This window comes from Leptosomus discolor, chromosome 26, assembly GCF_034619465.1.
Source record: "Leptosomus discolor isolate bLepDis1 chromosome 26, bLepDis1.hap2, whole genome shotgun sequence".
Lineage (NCBI taxonomy): Eukaryota > Metazoa > Chordata > Aves > Leptosomiformes > Leptosomidae > Leptosomus > Leptosomus discolor.
In genome coordinates, this window is record NC_141416.1 from 2,098,226 (window position 1) to 2,116,169 (window position 17,944).

Consider the following 17,944-nt stretch of genomic DNA (forward strand, 5'->3'; position numbering starts at 1 on the left):
TCTGGGCCAAAGCTGAGGGGGGGGGTGTGTCTCAGGGGTCCAGTCTGGGGCTGAGGGAGGCCAGGGGGGGGTCTGGGCTGGGGCTGAGCAGGGTCCCAGGGGTCTGTGTCGGGGCTCAGGGGTCCTGGGGGTCCAGGGCAGGGCTGGGTGGGTCCCTGGGGGGTCCCAGGGGTCTGGGCCCAGGGCTGAGGGGTGTCCCAGGAGTCCCTAGGGGGGCTCTGGGCCAGAGCTGAGGGGGGGCTCTCAGGGGTCCAGTCTGGGGCTGAGGCTGGGTCCCCAGGGGTCCTGGGGGTCTGGGCCGGGGACCGGGGGATTTTCGGGGGGGCCCAAACCGGGGCTGAGGGGGTTCCCGGGCGGGTCCCAGGGGTCCGGGCCGGACCTGGGGGGCGGGGCCGGGTGGGGTCCCGGTCGGGGGTACCTGCCGGCTGGGCCCTGGGCACGCTCCAGTTCTGCAGGCGGCGGGGGCTGAAGGCGTCCCTCGTACTGCGGGGAGAGCGGGGCCCGTGAGGGCCGGAACCACCGACCCCGCCACCGGCCCCGGCCCCGGCCCCGGCCCCGGCCCCGGCCCCACCTGCCCCGCCATGCGCCCGCGCGCGCCGTCTCCTGGCAAACCGCCCCGCGTGACCCTCGCGCCGCGCGCTCCCCCTGGCGGCCGCGATGGGCGCTGCCGGCGGGGCGGGGCGGGGCGGGGCGGCGGGGCGGGGCGGGGCGGGGCGGGGGGGCGTGACCGGTGGACGCCAGCGCCAGGTGCTCCGCCCCAGGGGGCGGGCGTCGGGTCCCGGTGCCGGTGGGCGGTGCCGGTGCTCAGCGGGCGGGAGGGGCCGCGCCGGGAGTTAAGGGCTGGGTCAGGGTCAGCGCTGAGGCTGGGGCTGAGCCGGGCTGAGGGTCACGGTCAGGGGGCGGGGGGTCGGCGCCGGGGCGGGGGGGGGGCGGGTTGGGGCAGCCCCCCGCCCCCGTGGGACACCCCCCCCCCCCCCCCCCCCCCCCGCCTGCTCGCTCGCCGCCCCCGGTGGGGCTGGGGTCGGAGATGGGCTCAGCGCTGGGGTCAGCCCCCGGGCTGGGGTTAACCCACAAATGTGCCCCACGGGGAGGCCGGGGAGGAAGAGGGGGAGCGGAGCGGGGCTTGGCGGGGGTGTTGGGGTCCCGGGGAGCCCCGGTGCTGGCTGAGGGGGGGGACACATGATGCCTTCGGTCCTCCCCCGCCCCCCCCCCCCCGGGTGCCTGTGGATCACGGGGGGCACGGTGGGGAGCAGGTGCCCCCTGTCATCGGCGACGATCGGCGTGGAACCCTCCCGCACCGAGGGGCGGGGACCGACACTGGGCTGGGGTCGGGGTCGGGGGCCGGTGCCGGGGCAGGGTCAGCCTCCGGGGCGAGGCCAGGCGGGGTTTACGGCAGCACCGGGTCGGGGTTGGGGCACCCCGGCTCTGGGCACCTTTGCGTGTGGGGCTGCTCTGCCTCCCACCCGCCGGGGGGGGGGGGGGGCTGCTGTGTGTCCCCCCCTGTCCCCTACCAGACCTCACCGCAGCCCCAGGTGACACCTCCCTGGCACGTCCCCGGCTCGCCCGGTGTCCCGGCCGGCTTGGGGCACCCGCGGCCGCTTGGCCTCATGCCCTGGCAGCAGCCCCACGAGGCACCCATGGGTGGCTGCGGGGTGGGGTCAGCACAGCGACGCCGCGACGCAGCGTGACGGCTGCCACCGCGGTGGCGTTACGGGGCCCCCTCCCAGGAGGAGCTGTGGCGTTACGGGGCCCCCTCCCAGGAGGAGCGTCCTTCCACCACCCCGGTGAACCGGTGCCGCCGACTCCCCAGAACCTTCCCGAAAGCGGTGCCGGGCCCAGCCAGGGAAGGGGCACGACACGAGAGGCCAGCGCTGAGTTCACTTTGTTCACTTTGGTTTATTTCTTTTCTTTTTTTCTTTTTTTTTTTTTTCCTCGTTCCAAACTGCAAACCCTGGTGCCGACGGCGTCTCGTCTCCAATAACACCCAATTGCTAAAGCCAATGCGGGGGGCGCCGGCGGCACCGGGGCCAGAGGCGGGAGGCTGCCCGGCAGCCGGTTTGGGCGATTCGGGGCTGCCGTGGCCCTGCTCGACGCCGAGGGGACGGGACGGAGAGAAATAAATATTGCTGCGCAAGCGAGGGACGCCTCCGGGAGCGGGGCTGGGCCTGGGCGGGGGGGGGACATACAAAAAAAAGGGGCCAAAAAAACCAAAGAAAACCAACAAAACAAGACTGAGGAGCCCAAACGGAGTTTGCTGGAAGCCGGGGCTGTTTTGGGGGGGGGGAGGAAGAAGGAGCTGGATTCCTGACTTCAATTTGCACGGCGAGCCCCGGCAGCGCAGCCCTGCGCCACTTGGCACCGGATTCCGGCGGTGCTGCCAGCTCTGGGCTCGCCATCGCTCGCCCTGTGGGAGCCGAATCGAGGGCGGGGGGGGGGGGGGGGTTGGGGTGGGCACGGGGCCGGCGGTGGGTTACAGCGCCGGGCAGGCGACTTGGTGCCGGATGCCCTCGTTGCAGATGAGGGCGGCCGCCCGCTCGTCGCCGTCGCCGTGCTGGCACTGCATGTAGCTGATGCCGTGGGGCGAGTAGCTGTGGTGGGTGCAGACGTTGCAGGCGCGGGTCATGGTGCCGCCGGTGCTGCTCCTGCGGGTAGAGGGGAGCCCCGGCAGCGCCCGTCAGTGCTCGGCAGCGGCACCCCTTGGTGTGCCTGGTGGCACCCCCTTGGTGTGCCTGGCAGCGCCTGGCAGTGCCCAGTGGCACCCATTGGCACCACGCTGGTTTCTATCAGTGCCAGCCAGTGCCTGATGGCACTCATCAGCACCCCTGGGTGCCCAGCGGTGCCCCCTGGCACCCATCAGAACCTGGTGGCACCCACCAGAACCTGGTGGCACCCACCAGTGCTCCTCGGGGTCCATTGGCACCTGGCAGTCCCCGGTGGCACCTATCAGCACCCAGGGCCACCCATCGGTGCCTGTTAGTCCCCATCGTTATCTGGTGGCACCCATAGGGGGCCATCGGTGCCTGGTGGCACCCAGCAATGCCCATCGGTCCCCAGTGGCGCCCAGGGATGCCCATCGGTCCCCAGTGGCGCCCAGCAGTGCCCACCGGCCCCCGGCAATGCCCAGTAATGCCCATGAGTACCCAGTGGCACCTGCCGGTGCCCGCTGGCCCCGCACCCCGTGCCCCTCACCGGCAGTCGCTGCAGGCCCGCTGGCACTCCTTCCGGCGGTAGCGGCAGATCAGCGCCCAGATGAGGAGCCCCAGCAGGCTGAGGAGCAGGAGGGAGCCCAGGATGGAGCCCACGATGACGCCCACCGGCCTTCCTCCTGCCACGGGAGCACAGCCTGTCACCACCGGCCTCCCCGCCGGCTGCCCGCTGCTCACATGCCCCCCGTGGCACCCCGGCAGGCAGAGCCAGCCCCTGGCAGCACCCTGCCCACGCTCTGTGTGTGTGTGTGTGTGTGTCCCCCACGTGGTGGCACTTACTTGGCACAGGGTTGAGGTTGACCTGGCACACGGCGTAGCCGACACGGTTGGTGACGCGGCACTGGTAGATGCCGGTGTGTGCCTTGGACAGGCTGTGGATTAACAGGTCGCCAGCACCACGTCCTGCAGCGGGGAGAGACGGCCCCGTCAGCCCCACCGCCGCACCCCCGCCGGCACCCGCACCCTTGGACACAGGGACACGGGAGCACACGGACACGGGAGCACACGGACAAGGGCACATGCAGACACAGACATGGGAGCAAATGGACACGGGAGCACACGGACACGGGAGCACACAGACACAGACACCCATGAACATGGGAGCACACGGACATGGGAGCAGACAGACAAAGGCACACACAGACATGGACACCCGTGAACATGGGAGCACATGGACAAGGGCACATGCAGACACAGACACGGAAGCACACGGACAAGGGCACACGCAGACACGGACACCCATGAACACGGGAGCACACGGAGAAGGGAGCACACGGACAAGGGCACAGAGAGACACAGACATGGGAGCACATGGACACGGGAGCACACAGACATGGACACCCATGAACATGGGAGCACATGGACACGGGAGCACACGGACAAGGGCACACGCAGACACGGACACCCGTGAACACGGGAGCACACGGACATGGGAGCAGACGGACAAAGGCACATGCAGACACAGACACGGGAGCACATGGACACGGGAGCACACAGACACAGACACCCATGAACATGGGAGCACACGAACACGGGAGCACACGGACATGGGAGCGAGCACACGGACATGGGAGCACATGGACGAGGGCATACACAGACACAGACACCCATGAACATGGGAGCACACGGACATGGGAGCGAGCACACGGACATGGGAGCGAGCACACGGACATGGGAGCAGACAGACAAGGGCACACACAGACACAGACACCCATGAACACGGGAGAACATGGACACGGGAGCACACAAACACGGGAGCACACGAACACGGGAACACACGGACAAGGGCACATACAGACACCCGTGAACATGGGCACACACGGACACTCCACAGCCATGGGCACCCACCAACACGTGCACTCACAGACAGGACCCCCCCCCACCACCACCACGAGCATCCCCGCACCCAGCAGACCCCCCCCCCCCCCCAGCACCCACCTTGGATGGTGCCAGAGGGCAGGTGACCCCCGCCGTAGCCGTCAGCCAGCTTGGCCCACTGGTAGGCGAGCGGGGTGGCTCCCCCCCGGCTGTAGCACCTCAGCAGGATGCTGCTCCCCCATATCACCTCCCCCTCGATCCAGCACTGCGGGGGCGCCGGCTTCTCTGCAGGGAGACGGACACCGTCACTGCCAGGGCCACCCTGAGTGCCCGGGAGGGGGGCGGGGGAGCAGGGGGGTTCACCCTTGCACGGTGACGATGACTTCGTGCACGGCCACAGTGTTTTTCTTCACCCGGCACTGGTAGGTGCCGGTGTCGGAGACTTGCAGGTCGGCCAGGCGGATGGAGGCGTCGTACTGGCTGGGGTCGTTCTGCACGAAGGCCACTCGGTCCTGCAGCCCCGAGCCGCTGCCGTAGTTGACGTGAGTGGTCATGGTAGGATAGGAACTGGTGGGTGCGGGGGGGGCAAGCGGGGAGACTGGTCAGGGCTGGGCTGCGTAGGGGGACCCCCGGGGCTGCCAGCTGGGGAGGGAAATGCGCTGCCCGGTGCCTATCTGGCTCTGCCTGCCCCTGCCTGCCCTGCTTGGTCCTTCCCAGCCCTGCCTGCCTGCTCTGCTGGGCTTTGTCTGGTCCTCCCAAGCCCTGCCTGCCCTGCCTGGTCCTTCCCTGCCCTGCCTGCTCCTTCCCAGCCCTGCCAGACCCTGCCTGTCCTGCCTGCTCTGCTGGGCTTTGTCTGGTCCTTCCAAGCCCTGCCTGCCCTGCCTGGTCCTTCCCTGTCCTGCCTGGTCCTTCCCTGCCCTGCCTGCTCCTTCCCAGCCCTGCCAGACCCTGCCTGTCCTGCCTGCTCTGCTGGCTTTGTCTGGTCCTTCCAAGCCCTGCCTGCCCTGCCTGCTCCTTCCCTGCTCTGCCTGCTCCTTCCCTGCTCTGCCTGCTCCTTCCCTGCCCTGCCTGCTCCTTCCCAGCCCTGCCAGACCCTGCCTGTCCTGCCTGCTCTGCTGGGCTTTGTCTGGTCCTCCCAAGCCCTGCCTGGTCCTTCCCTGCCCTGCCTGATCCTTCCCCTGCCCTGCCAGACCTTGCCTGTCCTGCCTGTCCCTGCCTGCTCGGCTGGGCTCCAGCTGGTCCATCCCAGCCCTGCCTGCCCGGTGGGATGGTGGCCGCAGGGATGAGTGACACTCACCACGTTCTCCGGGCTGGGCCGCTCGGGCGTTATCTGGATCCACTCGATGCCCACGCCCTGGGACCGTGGTCTTCGGGCTCAAGGGACGTAGGGGCAGCCCAGCTTCACCGAGTCGCCCTTGGCCAGGTACAGCACCTCCCGGCCCTTGCTGTTGATCCTGACGGCCAGGAGGAGAGCTGGGGAGAGAACGGCACCCATTGCACCGGCTGGGGAGCACCCCAAAAACCTGTGCCCCCCCCCCCCAATGCACCCTGACCCCACACCCAGCAGCACCCAACCCGTGGGGAGCAGGAGAGGGGAAGGGATCCATCAGGCAGGGTCGGGCTGGCGTTGAGCACCCATCAGGGCTGGGCACCGTCTGGGTGCTGTGGTGTTGGGGACAAAGGGACGTGGCGGGCTCAACGCCTCCGCCTGGCTCTGGCTAACACGGGGGTGGGGTGGGGTGGGGGGTGTCGTGGCAGAACTGGCCCCGGCTGCAGGTGCTCTGCTGACCGTGGGGTGCACCCAGCACCCTGGGGTGCCCCTTGGCCGGGCAGGGACCCTCTCCATCCTCGGCGGCATCGCTGCAGGATGCGGGTCCAAGCGCGAGGATCCATCAGCGCCTACCTGGCATGAGACCCAGGAGCAGGAGCAGGCTGGCGCCGTGCCCTGCCATGACGCTGCAGCCGTGCCGGGGCGGTGAGGAGGAGCGGGAGCGGAGGAGGCTCCGAGGCGACAAGGCAGCCGGGCGTGCGGGGCTGCTTTTACATGCTGGGCCGGGGCGCTCCTCCCTGTGGGGCGGATGCCTTTGGATGACTGAGTGGCTCCAAGCTGTACGCCAGCGATGCCCGCCCAGCTCCACTCCCTACCTGGTAATTAAGCATCCCTATGGTACAGGCTCCCATCCAGCCGGACCTGGGCCGGGGAGCCACGGCAGGCAGCGGTGCAGGGGGCACCAGCACCCCCTGGGCACCCGGAGCAGCGGAGCCGGGATAGGAGAGGGGGCTGTGGACCGCGGTGCCGTGGGGCTGGCACCTGGTGTGGGCACTGGTGGAAAAGGTTGCCTGGGAGTATGTGGCTGGTGGGAAAAGGTTGCCTGGGAGCCCACGGGAGCAGCCCAAGCGTGCCGAGCAGTGTGGCTGCATGGAAGCGTCAGCTTGGCTCCGTGCAGGTCCTGAAAGGATTTTGGTCTTGGGACAGCAAATCGGGAAATTGGAAAAGCTTAAAGGTGTGGTTTGACCATGGGCTTAAGCTCCTGCAGATCCCTCCTCCGGTCCTGCCCCCTCAGCAAGTGGGCACAGGGATGCTGCAACCATGTGGGGACAACGTGAACCCACAAGCCCACGCTGGTGCTGGTGGCACTGGTGAAATACAGTGCAGAGACCCAGCTGGTGCTCCAGGCCACGGGTCACCGTACGGGGATGTGGTGGCATGGCAGCAACAGGGGGCAGCACACCCCGGGCCATGCTCAGCACAGTGGAGGGGACATCAGCAGCGTGTCTGTTGAGGAGGATGGGACAGCGAAAGGGGAGCAGGAGAGGGCTGAAACCTGCTGGGATCTGAGGGCAGGAGTTGGGGACAGGGGTGCTCTGCAGCAGATGGAGGATTTGGGGCAGGGATGCTCAGCAGGGGGTGGAGAAGCTGGACAGGGATGCTCGGCAGGGGATGGAGGAGCTGGGACAGGGATGCTTGGCAGTCAGTGGAGGATTTGGGACATGGATGCTTGGCAGGGGGTGGAGAAGCTGGGACAGGGTTGCTTGGCAGGGGATGGAGGAGCTGGGACAGGGATGCTTGGCAGCCGATGGAGGATTTGGGACAGGGATGCTTGGCAGAGGGTGGAGAAGCCGGGACAGTGTTGCTTGGCAGGGGATGGAGGAGCTGGGACAGGGATGCTTGGCAGCCGATGGAGGATTTGGGACAGGGATGCTTGGCAGGGGGTGGAGAAGCCGGGACAGGGATGCTTGGCAGGGGATGGAGGAGCTGGGACAGGGATGCTTGGCAGCCGATGGAGGATTTGGGACAGGGATGCTTGGCAGGGGGTGGAGAAGCCGGGACAGGGATGCTTGGCAGGGGATGGAGGAGCTGGGACAGGGATGCTTGGCAGCCAATGGAGGATTTGGGACAGGGATGCTTGGCAGGGGGTGGAGAAGCCGGGACAGGGATGCTCAGCAGGGGATGGAGGAGCTGGGACAGGGATGCTCGGCAGGGGATGGAGGAGCTGGGACGGATGCTCGGCAGGGGATGGAGGAGCTGGGACAGGGATGCTCGGCAGCGGGTGTCGGACACGCCGGGGATGCTGAGCCCCGTGGGAAGCCCCCGCCAGGGGCCCTCTCCATGCCCGTGTCCCTTGGAGGGGCTGAGCCCCACACCGGGCTGCTCTGGTGCCGCGGGCCAGTGCCAGGCCCCATGCCCAGCTCACCCGCGCGCTGCCCTGCGGCACAGCTCGGCCGTGCTGGTACTTTCCACACCACGACTGCCCAGTCCGGCTCGGCAGCACCGCCCAGCCGGGCCCAAACACTCCCCGGGGCCAAGAGCTGCTCCATTTACTGGCCCCAAGCTGAGCTCACCACTGCCAGTTAACCCTTACCGGCCCCATGCTGGGAACTGAGGCCGAGCTCGGCACGTGCTTCGCCGCATCGGTGATTTCGGGGGCCCCCCGCGCACCACCTGGCCCTGGGGCAGCACCGCCGCGGCGAGGGGTGCCGCCTGCCGGGGCCGTCCCCACCATGACGGGGCCGTGGCTCACCACGGCTCGGGGCTCCTCGCCGGCGTGGCGCTGGCTCACTGGCCGGTGACTCCTACATTCCTCGGCGCAGGGAGCCCCAGCTCCTTGCAGGAAGGGTGGGGAAGCCGCTTCACCCCGGCTCGTTGCCCACCGGTGGTCACAGCCCCCCTTGGTGTGGCCAGCGCGGTGGCTTTGAAACCCTCCGGGCTGAGCCTGGCCTAGAACAAGGCTGTGGCTGCCTGGCCGAGGCGGTGACCAAGAGTGACACAGCCGGGACGTGGCCACCGGGGACCGGGGACGGACAGTCGAGCCTGGCACTGAGCACCACGGACTCTTTGTGGGCCGGTGCCGAGGTGCTGGTGGTCCCAGAGAGCTCGGTGGCTGCGGGGGCTGCTCGGGGTCGGGTCGGAGGTGGCCGATGGCCCTCCAGAGCCAGCGCGGTGCTTCAGCCCGTGCCCCGAGAGGGACGGCGCAGCCCCGCGGGGCCTGGATCCGTCACCCCACGGGGGGACAGGCAGCAGCAGAGGCAGGGAAGGGGTAACACGAGGCTACAGCCTTTCGTCCTCCCTATTTACCCAGCGTGGAGGAGGCTCAGGTCTCCCCACGGAGTCCCTCGAGCCGTCCCCCTGCCCTGGGCAGTCTCGCCTTTGCCGGCTCTCCTTATTTTTCAGCTGCTCTGACAATTAATCAGAGCCACTCCTACGGGATCCCAGCCCTCTGAAGCTGCCAGTCCCTATCCAAATGGGTTTTAAATGTTTGCATCATGCTCCGGCCTCTTGGCTTTGTCCCTGAAGAAGGCCACTGCCGCAGGGCCTGGAGGTGACACCTCAGGGAGAAGGTGGCACTGCCAGGGCTGATGCAGGTGAGGGCAGCCAGGGCCTGGGCTCTGTGTGTGTGTGTGTGTGTGTGTGTGTGTGGAGAAGAGCCTGCCTGGCTCGTGGAGACCCGACCTGAGCCACGCCGGGCGGGCTGGGAACACCCACGGCGCTTCGGCAGTGCCACCGAGCTGTGCCAAGGGCCTGGGGATGCTCGTGGCCCCTCCAAGGACACGGGCCGCCTCTGAGAGTTCTCTCCCAGGGGATGTGGGGAGTCACCAAGGGGCAACCTCTGTCCCGGGGGTGGGGCAGGTTGGAGACGAGCCTTTGGGCTACTCCAGCCCCAAAGGCACCTCCTGGCCCGCAAACCCGAAGCGAGAGAAGGATGAGAGACACCATCCGCGCCATAAACGTCTCTTGATCGTAGAAAACCCAGCCCAAGAAAATGGAAACCCTTAAGTCTTCGTGGAACCACAGCTCCGCTCCCCGTGGGGCCGAGCCCGGCCAGGGGCTGCGTTTGCTTGGCTCAGGGCCTTCCGCTCCACCTGGGCGCAGTACTTCTCGGGGATGCCGCAGGCTCTGCAGAGGGAAGACATCCATCAGGCACCCCGTGCTACGCTGGAGCCGAGCTTTAGGACCACGGCCCACAGCACGGATCCTGTTGGATGAGGATGCAAAGGAACCTCTGAGGTGGCCCAGGGGGGTTCAGGAGATGGTGGGAAGCCAGGAAGGGCTTAGGGACGTGGAGGGAAGCAGGGAAGGAAGCGACTGCCGGCAGCCCCATCACCTGAGCTCCTGCAGCTTCTGCTGCTTGAGCTGGGCGATGCGCTGGCTGCGCTGGCGGGCCTCCTCCTCCAGCCGCCGGCTCTCCTCGAAGGCGGCCGCCCGCTCCCGCACCAGCTGCTGCTGCCGCTCCCGCATCTGGCGCCGGACCTCGTTGCTGTGGGCGAGCCGCAGGGTGGCCTTCCGCGCTTCCTCCGCCTTCTCCTTCTCCATCTGCTCCTGCTGGGCCCTACGGGAGAGCTCGGAGAGGGGTAGATGAAAGGCACCAGAGCCACCAGCGGGGCTGACCTGCCCCCGCGCCACCCGTGCCGTAAACCACCCCCCCGCCCCGTCTCGCCAGGCAGGGCCCGGCCATCACTCCAGCGAGCTCCCGGTCCCGTCCCGCTCACCGGAGGGTCCTCTCGAACTCGTGGCGGTCCCGCTGCGCCTGCACCGCCATGCTGTGCTCCCGCTGGGCGATCTGCTCCAGGCGGCTCCGCTTCAGCATCTGCTCCACCTCGGCTTTCCGCCGCGCCGCCTCCTTCTCCCTGCGCCGCCATTCCCGCTCGGCCGCCTCTTGGCTGCGCTTGACCCTCAGCGCCTCCTGCCCAAGGGGGGACAGCGGTGACGCTGGGGGGGGGGGGTGGGGGGGTGGTGGTGTCACGGAGAGCTTCCCTCAGCGGGGAGGCACGGAAGCCCCCGGCCGTGGTTTCGCGCCTCTCCCAGCGCCGCTCCAGGACACCAGCTGGTTCCAGGTGCTGGTCCAGACCGGCAACGCCCCCGTGGACCCACCACATCCAGGGGAGCTTCCACTTTGCTGGCGTGGTGATGAGGAAGGGGGCGAGTGAGCCCGCACGGGAGCACACTGCCTGTCAGGCACGCCGCTCACCCGCTCTGCCTGGTGGTCCCGGGCCCTCTCTTGCATGGCCCTCAAGCGTGCTATCTCCTTCTCCTTCTCCCGACGGATTCTCTCCTGCTCAGCTTCAAGCTTGGCCTCGTGTTCCTGTGCGGGACAGAGCCTCGTGGCAGCTCCCTGCAGCACCCCTGCTGCCGGCAGAACACGCCAGTGCCGCACGGGCTCAGCCCCGTTACCATTTTCTGCCTCTGGTACTCGAGCACCCGCTCATCCGCCATCCTCTCCTGCTCCCGCTGCTCCTCCTTGAGCCTCTGGTTCTCATCGTTGACGCGTTTAATCTCAGCCTGTATTTTCTTCTGTTGCTCCTGCCGCCTCTCCATGTCCTGCAAACGGTGCAGAGGGTCCGAGGGTGACAGGGCAAGTGCTGCAGCACAAAGCCCTCGCTCCGCTCCTCCCCGTGGCCCTCCCTGAGGGCCCAGCAGCACACAGGGCGAGGGAGGGCTCAGCACTTTGGGTCGCTTTCTGAGGATGCCTCAAATTCCCCGAGAAACCAGAGCTTCAATTCTGCTGGCTGTTGTCTCCGCACACCAGGTCTGGGTCACCCTTCCGACAAGGTGAAACCCAAACTCCAGACCCCGCTCTGCTCCCTGGCAGGTTGCTGGTCGCACCTTCAGGTCCTCCATCTTCAGCTGCTCCAGGTGCTCCAGCAGCTCCTGTGCCTCCTGGCCCTGTTGCTCGGCTCTCAGAGCCCGCTCCTCCGCGTTCTGCTCAATCTGCTTCACGAGTTCCTGTTTCCCTCTGCAAAGAAGCGAGCAGGAGGGTTCCCTCCGGCTCCGTCCCGCTCCCAGAAGCAGAAGCGCTGGCGCGGACATCAAGTGGGGTGTCTGCTGCCTTGTGCTGCCCGGTCCAGCGACGGGGAGGTGGGCTGCGGTGCGAAGCTGGCAGCTGGAGGCTACCCCAGCTCCGGCACGAGGCCTGGGAAGGGGACGGAGGTCCCCGCGGGGAGGAGGGACCCTCTCGCAAACCTGAGGAGCTCCTGCTTCCTCTGGTGCTCCAGTTCCTCCTGCAGCGCGTCGGCCTTTTTCCTCTCCACCTCCATCATCTTGGCCAGGCGCTTCTCTTCTTCCTCCAGCTCTTTGGCGATGAGCTGCTTCTCGAGGATCTGCGCGTCGCGGACCATGTGGCACTTGGCACCGAGGATCAGCTGTGGGGGGAAAACGGGTCTCCCTGGTCTCCGAGCCAGACTTGGCAGCAGGGACAGGCAGACGGGTGAGGAGGGGGATGAGGGAAGGAGAGGAAGACCCTGGCAGCGACAAGCAGGGCAGGGTTTAGGTCTGGAGCAGCCAGGTGAAGCTGGCAGGGGCAGGTCCAAGCAGGCGGCTTGGGCAGGTCCTAACACCGGCAGGAGGCCCGGTGGTGCCGGTGGTGCCGGGGGAGCCCCTGGCCGTACCTTGCTGAACTCCTTGATCTCCTCCTCCTGCTCCGCACGCAGCCTGTTCGCCCGCTGCAGCAGCTGCTGGGCCCGCTCCTGCGCCTCCACCTCCAGCTCGCTCAGCTCCGTCTGCTGCTTCAGGGTGGCCTTTTGCTTCGCCGTGTTCTTGCGCTCGTTCGCCGCCTCCTGAGGGGACAGGCAGGGGCTGCCCGAAAGCCCGACGCCCTCCCGGGGCAGCTCTGCCAGGCTGAGCCTGCCCGAGGGTGCTGCGGGGCCGCCTGGCTCCACCACGCTGCGCCCCCGGCACGGAGCCGAGGGGCACGGTGGGCTCCTCCAGCCCTGGCACAGGGTAGCCCCTTCCCACCCCCTTATTCAGACTCCCCGCTCCCTTTGCCGGGTGGCAGGAATGCAGCACAGGGGCTTCCTCACGGCCTCCGGGGTCCCCGTGGATTGGGGGAGCACCTGGTGTGGGATTGCTGGATGCAACCGGCGTGGGATTGCTGGATGCAACCGGCGTGGGATTCCTCCCCCACCCCTGGACTGGGCAAACCCGGGGATCCTGTAGAGCCCTTCCCGGGCTGGGGATCAGAGGAGACCCCGAGACACGCAGCCCCGGCAGCGATGGGCACACCGAAACACGGGCGAAAGAGGGCTGAAGGTGGTGGCCCCTGCGCAGAGCTCCGGGGACAGCCCCGGCTGGCGTGTCCCCGACCCCCCGAGGTTGGCTCTGCCCGGGGGCATCCCCCTCCCCCCCACAGCCCAGGGCCTGCCAGCAAGCAGGGAAAGAAGGGGCAGGCGGGGAAATGCCTACGAGAATGGCTTCCCTCTCCGCTTTGAGGGCTGCCAGCTTGGCCTCACGCTCCTCCTTGGTCACAACTCGAGCCGCTGCTTGAATGCGCTGGAAATCCTCCCGCCCGATAACGAGGGGTGCTGGTGGGTTCTCTGCGGGGCCGCTGGGGGTCGGGGGAGCGGGGCACGGAGAGAGAGCGAGCGGTCAGTGGCACGGAGTCTCCGACAGCTCCTCCATTCCCTGCCCCGCTGACCTCCCTGCCTGGCCGTGGGATCTGCCCGGGCTGCCCGCACCGGGGGTGGCTCGGGCGATCGGGAGTCACCCCAGAGCAATGCAGGAAGCGCCCGAGCTGGGGGAGGAAGAAAGGGAAAGTGCAGTGAAAGCGGCCACAGGCTGTGACACGGGGGGGACAGGATTCTCGGGGGGGGGTAGCCGGGGGCCTCCTGGGAAAACCCCCAAAATGTTCAGCATGGGCCTAGTCAGCCCCGACAAAAAAAAAATGCTGAAAGTCAGTCACCCCAACTTGCCTTTCCCAGCTCCCACGGGGGAAATTTGACCGCTGCCCTCACCCCTTTTCCAGCCGGACACGCTGCTCATCCCTGCCCTCCCCTCCCCGTGCTGTCGCTGCTCCTGCGTGCCGGATCGAAACCTCCGCTCCGTGCGGACGGACTTTGGGAGCCAAAGGTGCCTTTTCACTCTGGTTCATGACACTCCGCCTGCTCGGGCTCCAGATCCGCACGGCACAGCTCGGCTTCGCCCGGGAATCCACCCGGCACACGACGAGGAAACACCGTGCTGCCCAAACACCGAGCACCCTCTCCCCTCCCGGCGCTGGCGAGTGTCCCTCCAGCCGTCACCGCGGCTCTGCAGAGCCACGAACTCTGCCCGTGACTCACGCTGTGGTTTAGAGGAAATCACCGAAGCTCTTGGTGCCCCCATTTCCCCATTTGTAAAAATGTGGATAATAATACGGAGCTGTTTTCCAGGGGAGTTGTAAGGAGTTAATTACTCTTTGTATTACTCAGATACCATGGTGACGCGTGCGGTGTGGGAGCATGTATTAACCAAAAGCATGGAGCACTTTGAAGATGTTCAGGACTAAGAATTTACTCATTATTATTGTGTGTCACCTTTCATCCACCCTTGTGAATATGAACAGATACCTGCATAATGATCGTTCGGGAGCTGCATCACAGCATCGGATTCCAGGACGCTTTAAAGAATGGCTAATGGTCACAACGGCTCTAATAAACCTAATGACACAGTGGCCACTGCTTTAGTTGTCCCAGTGTTTGGGTGACCAGCCTGAGCTGTCTAGGGCCTGATTTTCAGGAATGAAACCAGCACAAACAGTTCCCAGCTGGAGCTGCAGCCGCGCGACACATCTGCAAATTGGCCCTTGGCTTCGGAGCGGGGTCACAATGGAACAGGAAGGTGTAAAACCAGGGACCAGCCTGGAAAGCCTGAACCAGCCCAGAAAGCCTGAACCAGTGCCCCTGTGCCATTTCACTCTCCACAAAACACAAACCCAACTCATCCTTCGGGGCGGGTGTCACGTTTTCCAGGGTGTAAGAGCACGACACGGAGGTTCAAAACAGGAAGCAAAGATGAACCTTGCACCGAACGACGACTCCAAGGAAAATTTAGGGAGGTCAAAATGAGGCTAAATTGGAGCTGGCCGGGATAATGGCCCTATTCTTGTCTGTGTGCTGCAGGCGTTTAACGAGGTGCAGTAATTAGGGCCAGGGTTCTTACAGTTCAGCCTTGCTTATAAAACATCCCTGTAGAGAAACACACCTCTCCCGGCGCACAGGGGCTGCAGGTGCCGTGCTGCTGCCTTCCTCACACGGGGGGGGTTTTGGTGCTGGGCACGGGAGGCAGCGTTTGATACGTGATGGGGGACAGGTGCCACCCGGGGCGGGGGGGGAGCTGTTCAGCCCAGAACGAGCTTTTCTGGCTGCTGAGAAGGTTTGATGTTGGTTTTTTACTGGTTCTGACGATGATTCAGTGCCTCTGTAAAATGCCCAGCGCTCGCCGGCTCCGCTGCCGCCCAAGCCAGGGATATCGGGGCACTGCTGCCCATCCCTCCCCCCCCCCCCCCCCCCCCCCCCCGAGATGTGCCTGCAAACGGTGGGACAAGCAGAGAAAAGGGACTGAGAGCAACCGGCCTGGGATGTCACCAAAGCGGAGGTGCTGTGACACAGGGCCCCGAAAGCTGCTCGGAGCTGCCGCTCGGGCACAGACTTACCCGAGGTCACGGACAAAGTCCTTGGTGACGGGACGGGCGGTCTTGGGCTTGTGCCCGCCAGCGGGCGATGCTTTCGGGGCAGCCTGCACATCCCGAAGGATCATGACGGGGCCGCCGGACCATGGCTGCTGCGGGATCTGCAAGAAAGGATGGCATTTGCTCCGGTTTTCCTGCCACCCAGCTCTCTGCCCCCCCAGCTCCCCGGCACAGAGGTGCTCCGGGCACGCGAGGCCGCAGGCTCCCCTGAGCTCTGACAAACGCCCCCTCGCACCACCAAGGCCAGTGAGGTCTGGGCACGGGACTGGTTTCTTGCCTCAGCTCATGAGGCCTGATGAGGACACGGGGAGAACCAGAAATTCCCCTACAGCACTGGTTTTAGCGCAAAAATCTGGGCTCACCCAGATCTGAAGTAAACGATGAGCTGATCCCTCCTTTCTCAGGGCACAAATGTTCCGGCATCATCTTGGCTACCTTGAGCCGATGGCGGCTGGCTCCTGCCCCACTCCCCACCACGGCCACCGGCACCTCTGTCCTGCTGAACCCCACGGCCTCGGGAAGAAAATGGGTGGAAACCAACCCAGACTGACCCAAACTCATTGGAAGCTGGCAGGAGGGTCCTGGGAAGCGTGGACAGCTCGAGGTCTGGCTTTGCAGAGCAATCCACCAGCAGACAGCACTGGGCAGAAACCAGTCCTCCCAGTGCAGCCTGGACTGGCGCCGGTCCCTTTGCTCAAGCTGAGGCTGCCACCTAGTGAAGCGTCGCCCAGCTGCGGGGTGACTCAGGGACACCCCCCCCCTCCGCACCCCTCGGGCGCAGGGTGGGCGCTGGGTGCCCCCGGAGGGGTGGGAGCAGCCGAGGGATGTCCCCAGCACGCGTGGGGCCACAGGGCAGGTTCCCAAGCCCAGGGTCGCTTCCCTGAGCCCAACACGGCGTCGGTGTCCCAGAGAAATCCTCACCCGGGTCGGGGAACCCCAAGAGCTCATCCGAGGCACACGCAGGCGTGTGGTTTCCCTCGGAATTCTATTCACTAGTTCAGCCTCAACATCCTGAGGGGCTGCTGGAACAAATCCTACAGCCGTCTGGGTGCTGAGCGGTTCCCTGGGAACTTGCTGCCGGCAATATTTCCATGTTAAGGGTCTGCAATATTTCCATGTGAAGGGTCTGATGGCCCTGAACCACGGGCTTTCCCACAGCCCAGCCCAGCAGACACCGGAGCAGCTTCCCAGCCACTGCTGGCTGCAAGTGCGAGCTGTTGAATTAAAGGGTTTGGCACTGAAACACCCGTGCAAACAAAGATAGTCGTGTTTTTCACTACAGCCAGCACGCACGTTGTCCCCAGAGCCAGGAGAACTCCTTGGGCTAGACCTGGATTAATCCTGGGGAAGTCAGTGAACACCCATATAAGCATTACGACAGTTTTGTCTTGAAGGCCTCCGAGATAACAGATCGTAAACCCGCCCCGGGGCGCCTCGGCTCGCAGGGGGCCCAAGGCACACGGACCCGGTGGCCCCAGAGCAGGTCACTTGCCGGGAGCGCTCCCAACCGCCTGCCCCACGAGGCAGACCCTCCGTACAGCCTCCCGTTGGGAGCGGAGGTAATCTTCCCTACCCGCTTCCTTCCTCTCCTCCAAAAAGCCAAAGGGTTTTGGCAGGCCGCTTCGGCCAGACTTGTTTCAAGCGATAAGACCCAGAGGAGGAAATTACAGCCGCAAAACACACCCCCCCCAGAGGGACAAGTGCCTCGAACACGGCAAAGTCCCCTCGTGCAGCCCTGGTGGAGAAACCCCCGACCTTTTAGAGATGGTGACCGTGAGACGGGCCAAACTCCAGCAGCGTCCAGCCCAGCCCTTGTACCTCAACCGGTGTCACGGGGACAGCCAACGGCTCCAGCCATAAACCCAACCTGCCGTGGGGAGAGCACCGGGAGGGTCGATAGAGGAGGGCGGGGGAAGCAGCAGCGGGGGGGGGAGGATGTCCAAAATGTCACCCTTGGCTGGAAAACGCCATTGCCCACCTCGGTGACAGAGCGGCTGCAGCTCTCCCTGGGCTCTCCCGCGGGAGACGCCGAGGGACGCGGGCGGAGGAAGCGAGCCTTTTCCTTAGGAGACCGCGGGAGGAAAGAGCTGTTGCTCTGTTTATCTCCTCCCTCAACGAGCCGGGGCATCCAGCCAGGAGGTCAGAGACCTGCTGCGGTTCTGCCTCGTCTCCAAGGGGAACTGATTTCGTAGCTCCCTGATGAAAGGCGAAATCACGTTGGCAACGAGCTGCTCTGGAAGCTTCCAGCCCCTGCTCCGAGGACGCTCCCTGCATCCCCCACGAAACAACCGCTGCCCAACGGACAGACCCCGTAACGCCCGCTCCTCTCCTGGCCAGGGTGACTCGCCTCCTGGGTCTGATTAATTAACTAATTAGCCCGTGCAAAGCAGAAGTGCGGGGGCGTCAAGGAGGGCGCCCGGCAGGGTGGGAAACGGGGCCCTCGGAGGCACCGTGGTGAAGCGGAGCCTTCCACTGAGGCCC

General features: G+C 66.0%; 1 protein-coding gene across 1 annotated transcript; it reads right to left on the reverse strand.

Moving 5' to 3' along the window:
- Positions 1–9,794: 9,794 nt before the first annotated feature.
- CFAP45 (cilia and flagella associated protein 45) lies at positions 9,795–17,737 on the reverse strand. Its single transcript, XM_086478246.1, has 11 exons — positions 17,612–17,737; positions 15,428–15,564; positions 13,201–13,342; positions 12,408–12,575; positions 11,983–12,161; positions 11,626–11,755; positions 11,194–11,340; positions 10,991–11,104; positions 10,512–10,705; positions 10,127–10,351; positions 9,795–9,918 (listed from the first exon to the last, which is right to left on the reverse strand). The coding sequence occupies exons 1-11, from the start codon at positions 17,735–17,737 to the stop codon at positions 9,795–9,797; spliced, it is 1,686 nt and encodes a 561-aa protein (XP_086334372.1).
- Between the last annotated feature and the right edge of the window lie 207 nt (positions 17,738–17,944).

What these genes read in the sequence shown, in the direction of transcription:
- CFAP45 (XM_086478246.1), bottom strand. Translation starts at nt 17,737, where the DNA reads ATGCAGGGAGCGTCCTCGGAGCAGGGGCTGGAAGCTTCCAGAGCAGCT. An exon ending in CGGAGAGGGAAGCCATTCTC is followed by an intron (nt 12,576 to 13,200) that starts GTAGGCATTTCC and finishes CTGTCCCCTCAG; the next exon opens with GAGGCGGCGAACGAGCGCAA. An exon ending in GAGTTCGAGAGGACCCTCCG is followed by an intron (nt 10,352 to 10,511) that starts GTGAGCGGGACG and finishes GCTCTCCCGTAG; the next exon opens with GGCCCAGCAGGAGCAGATGG.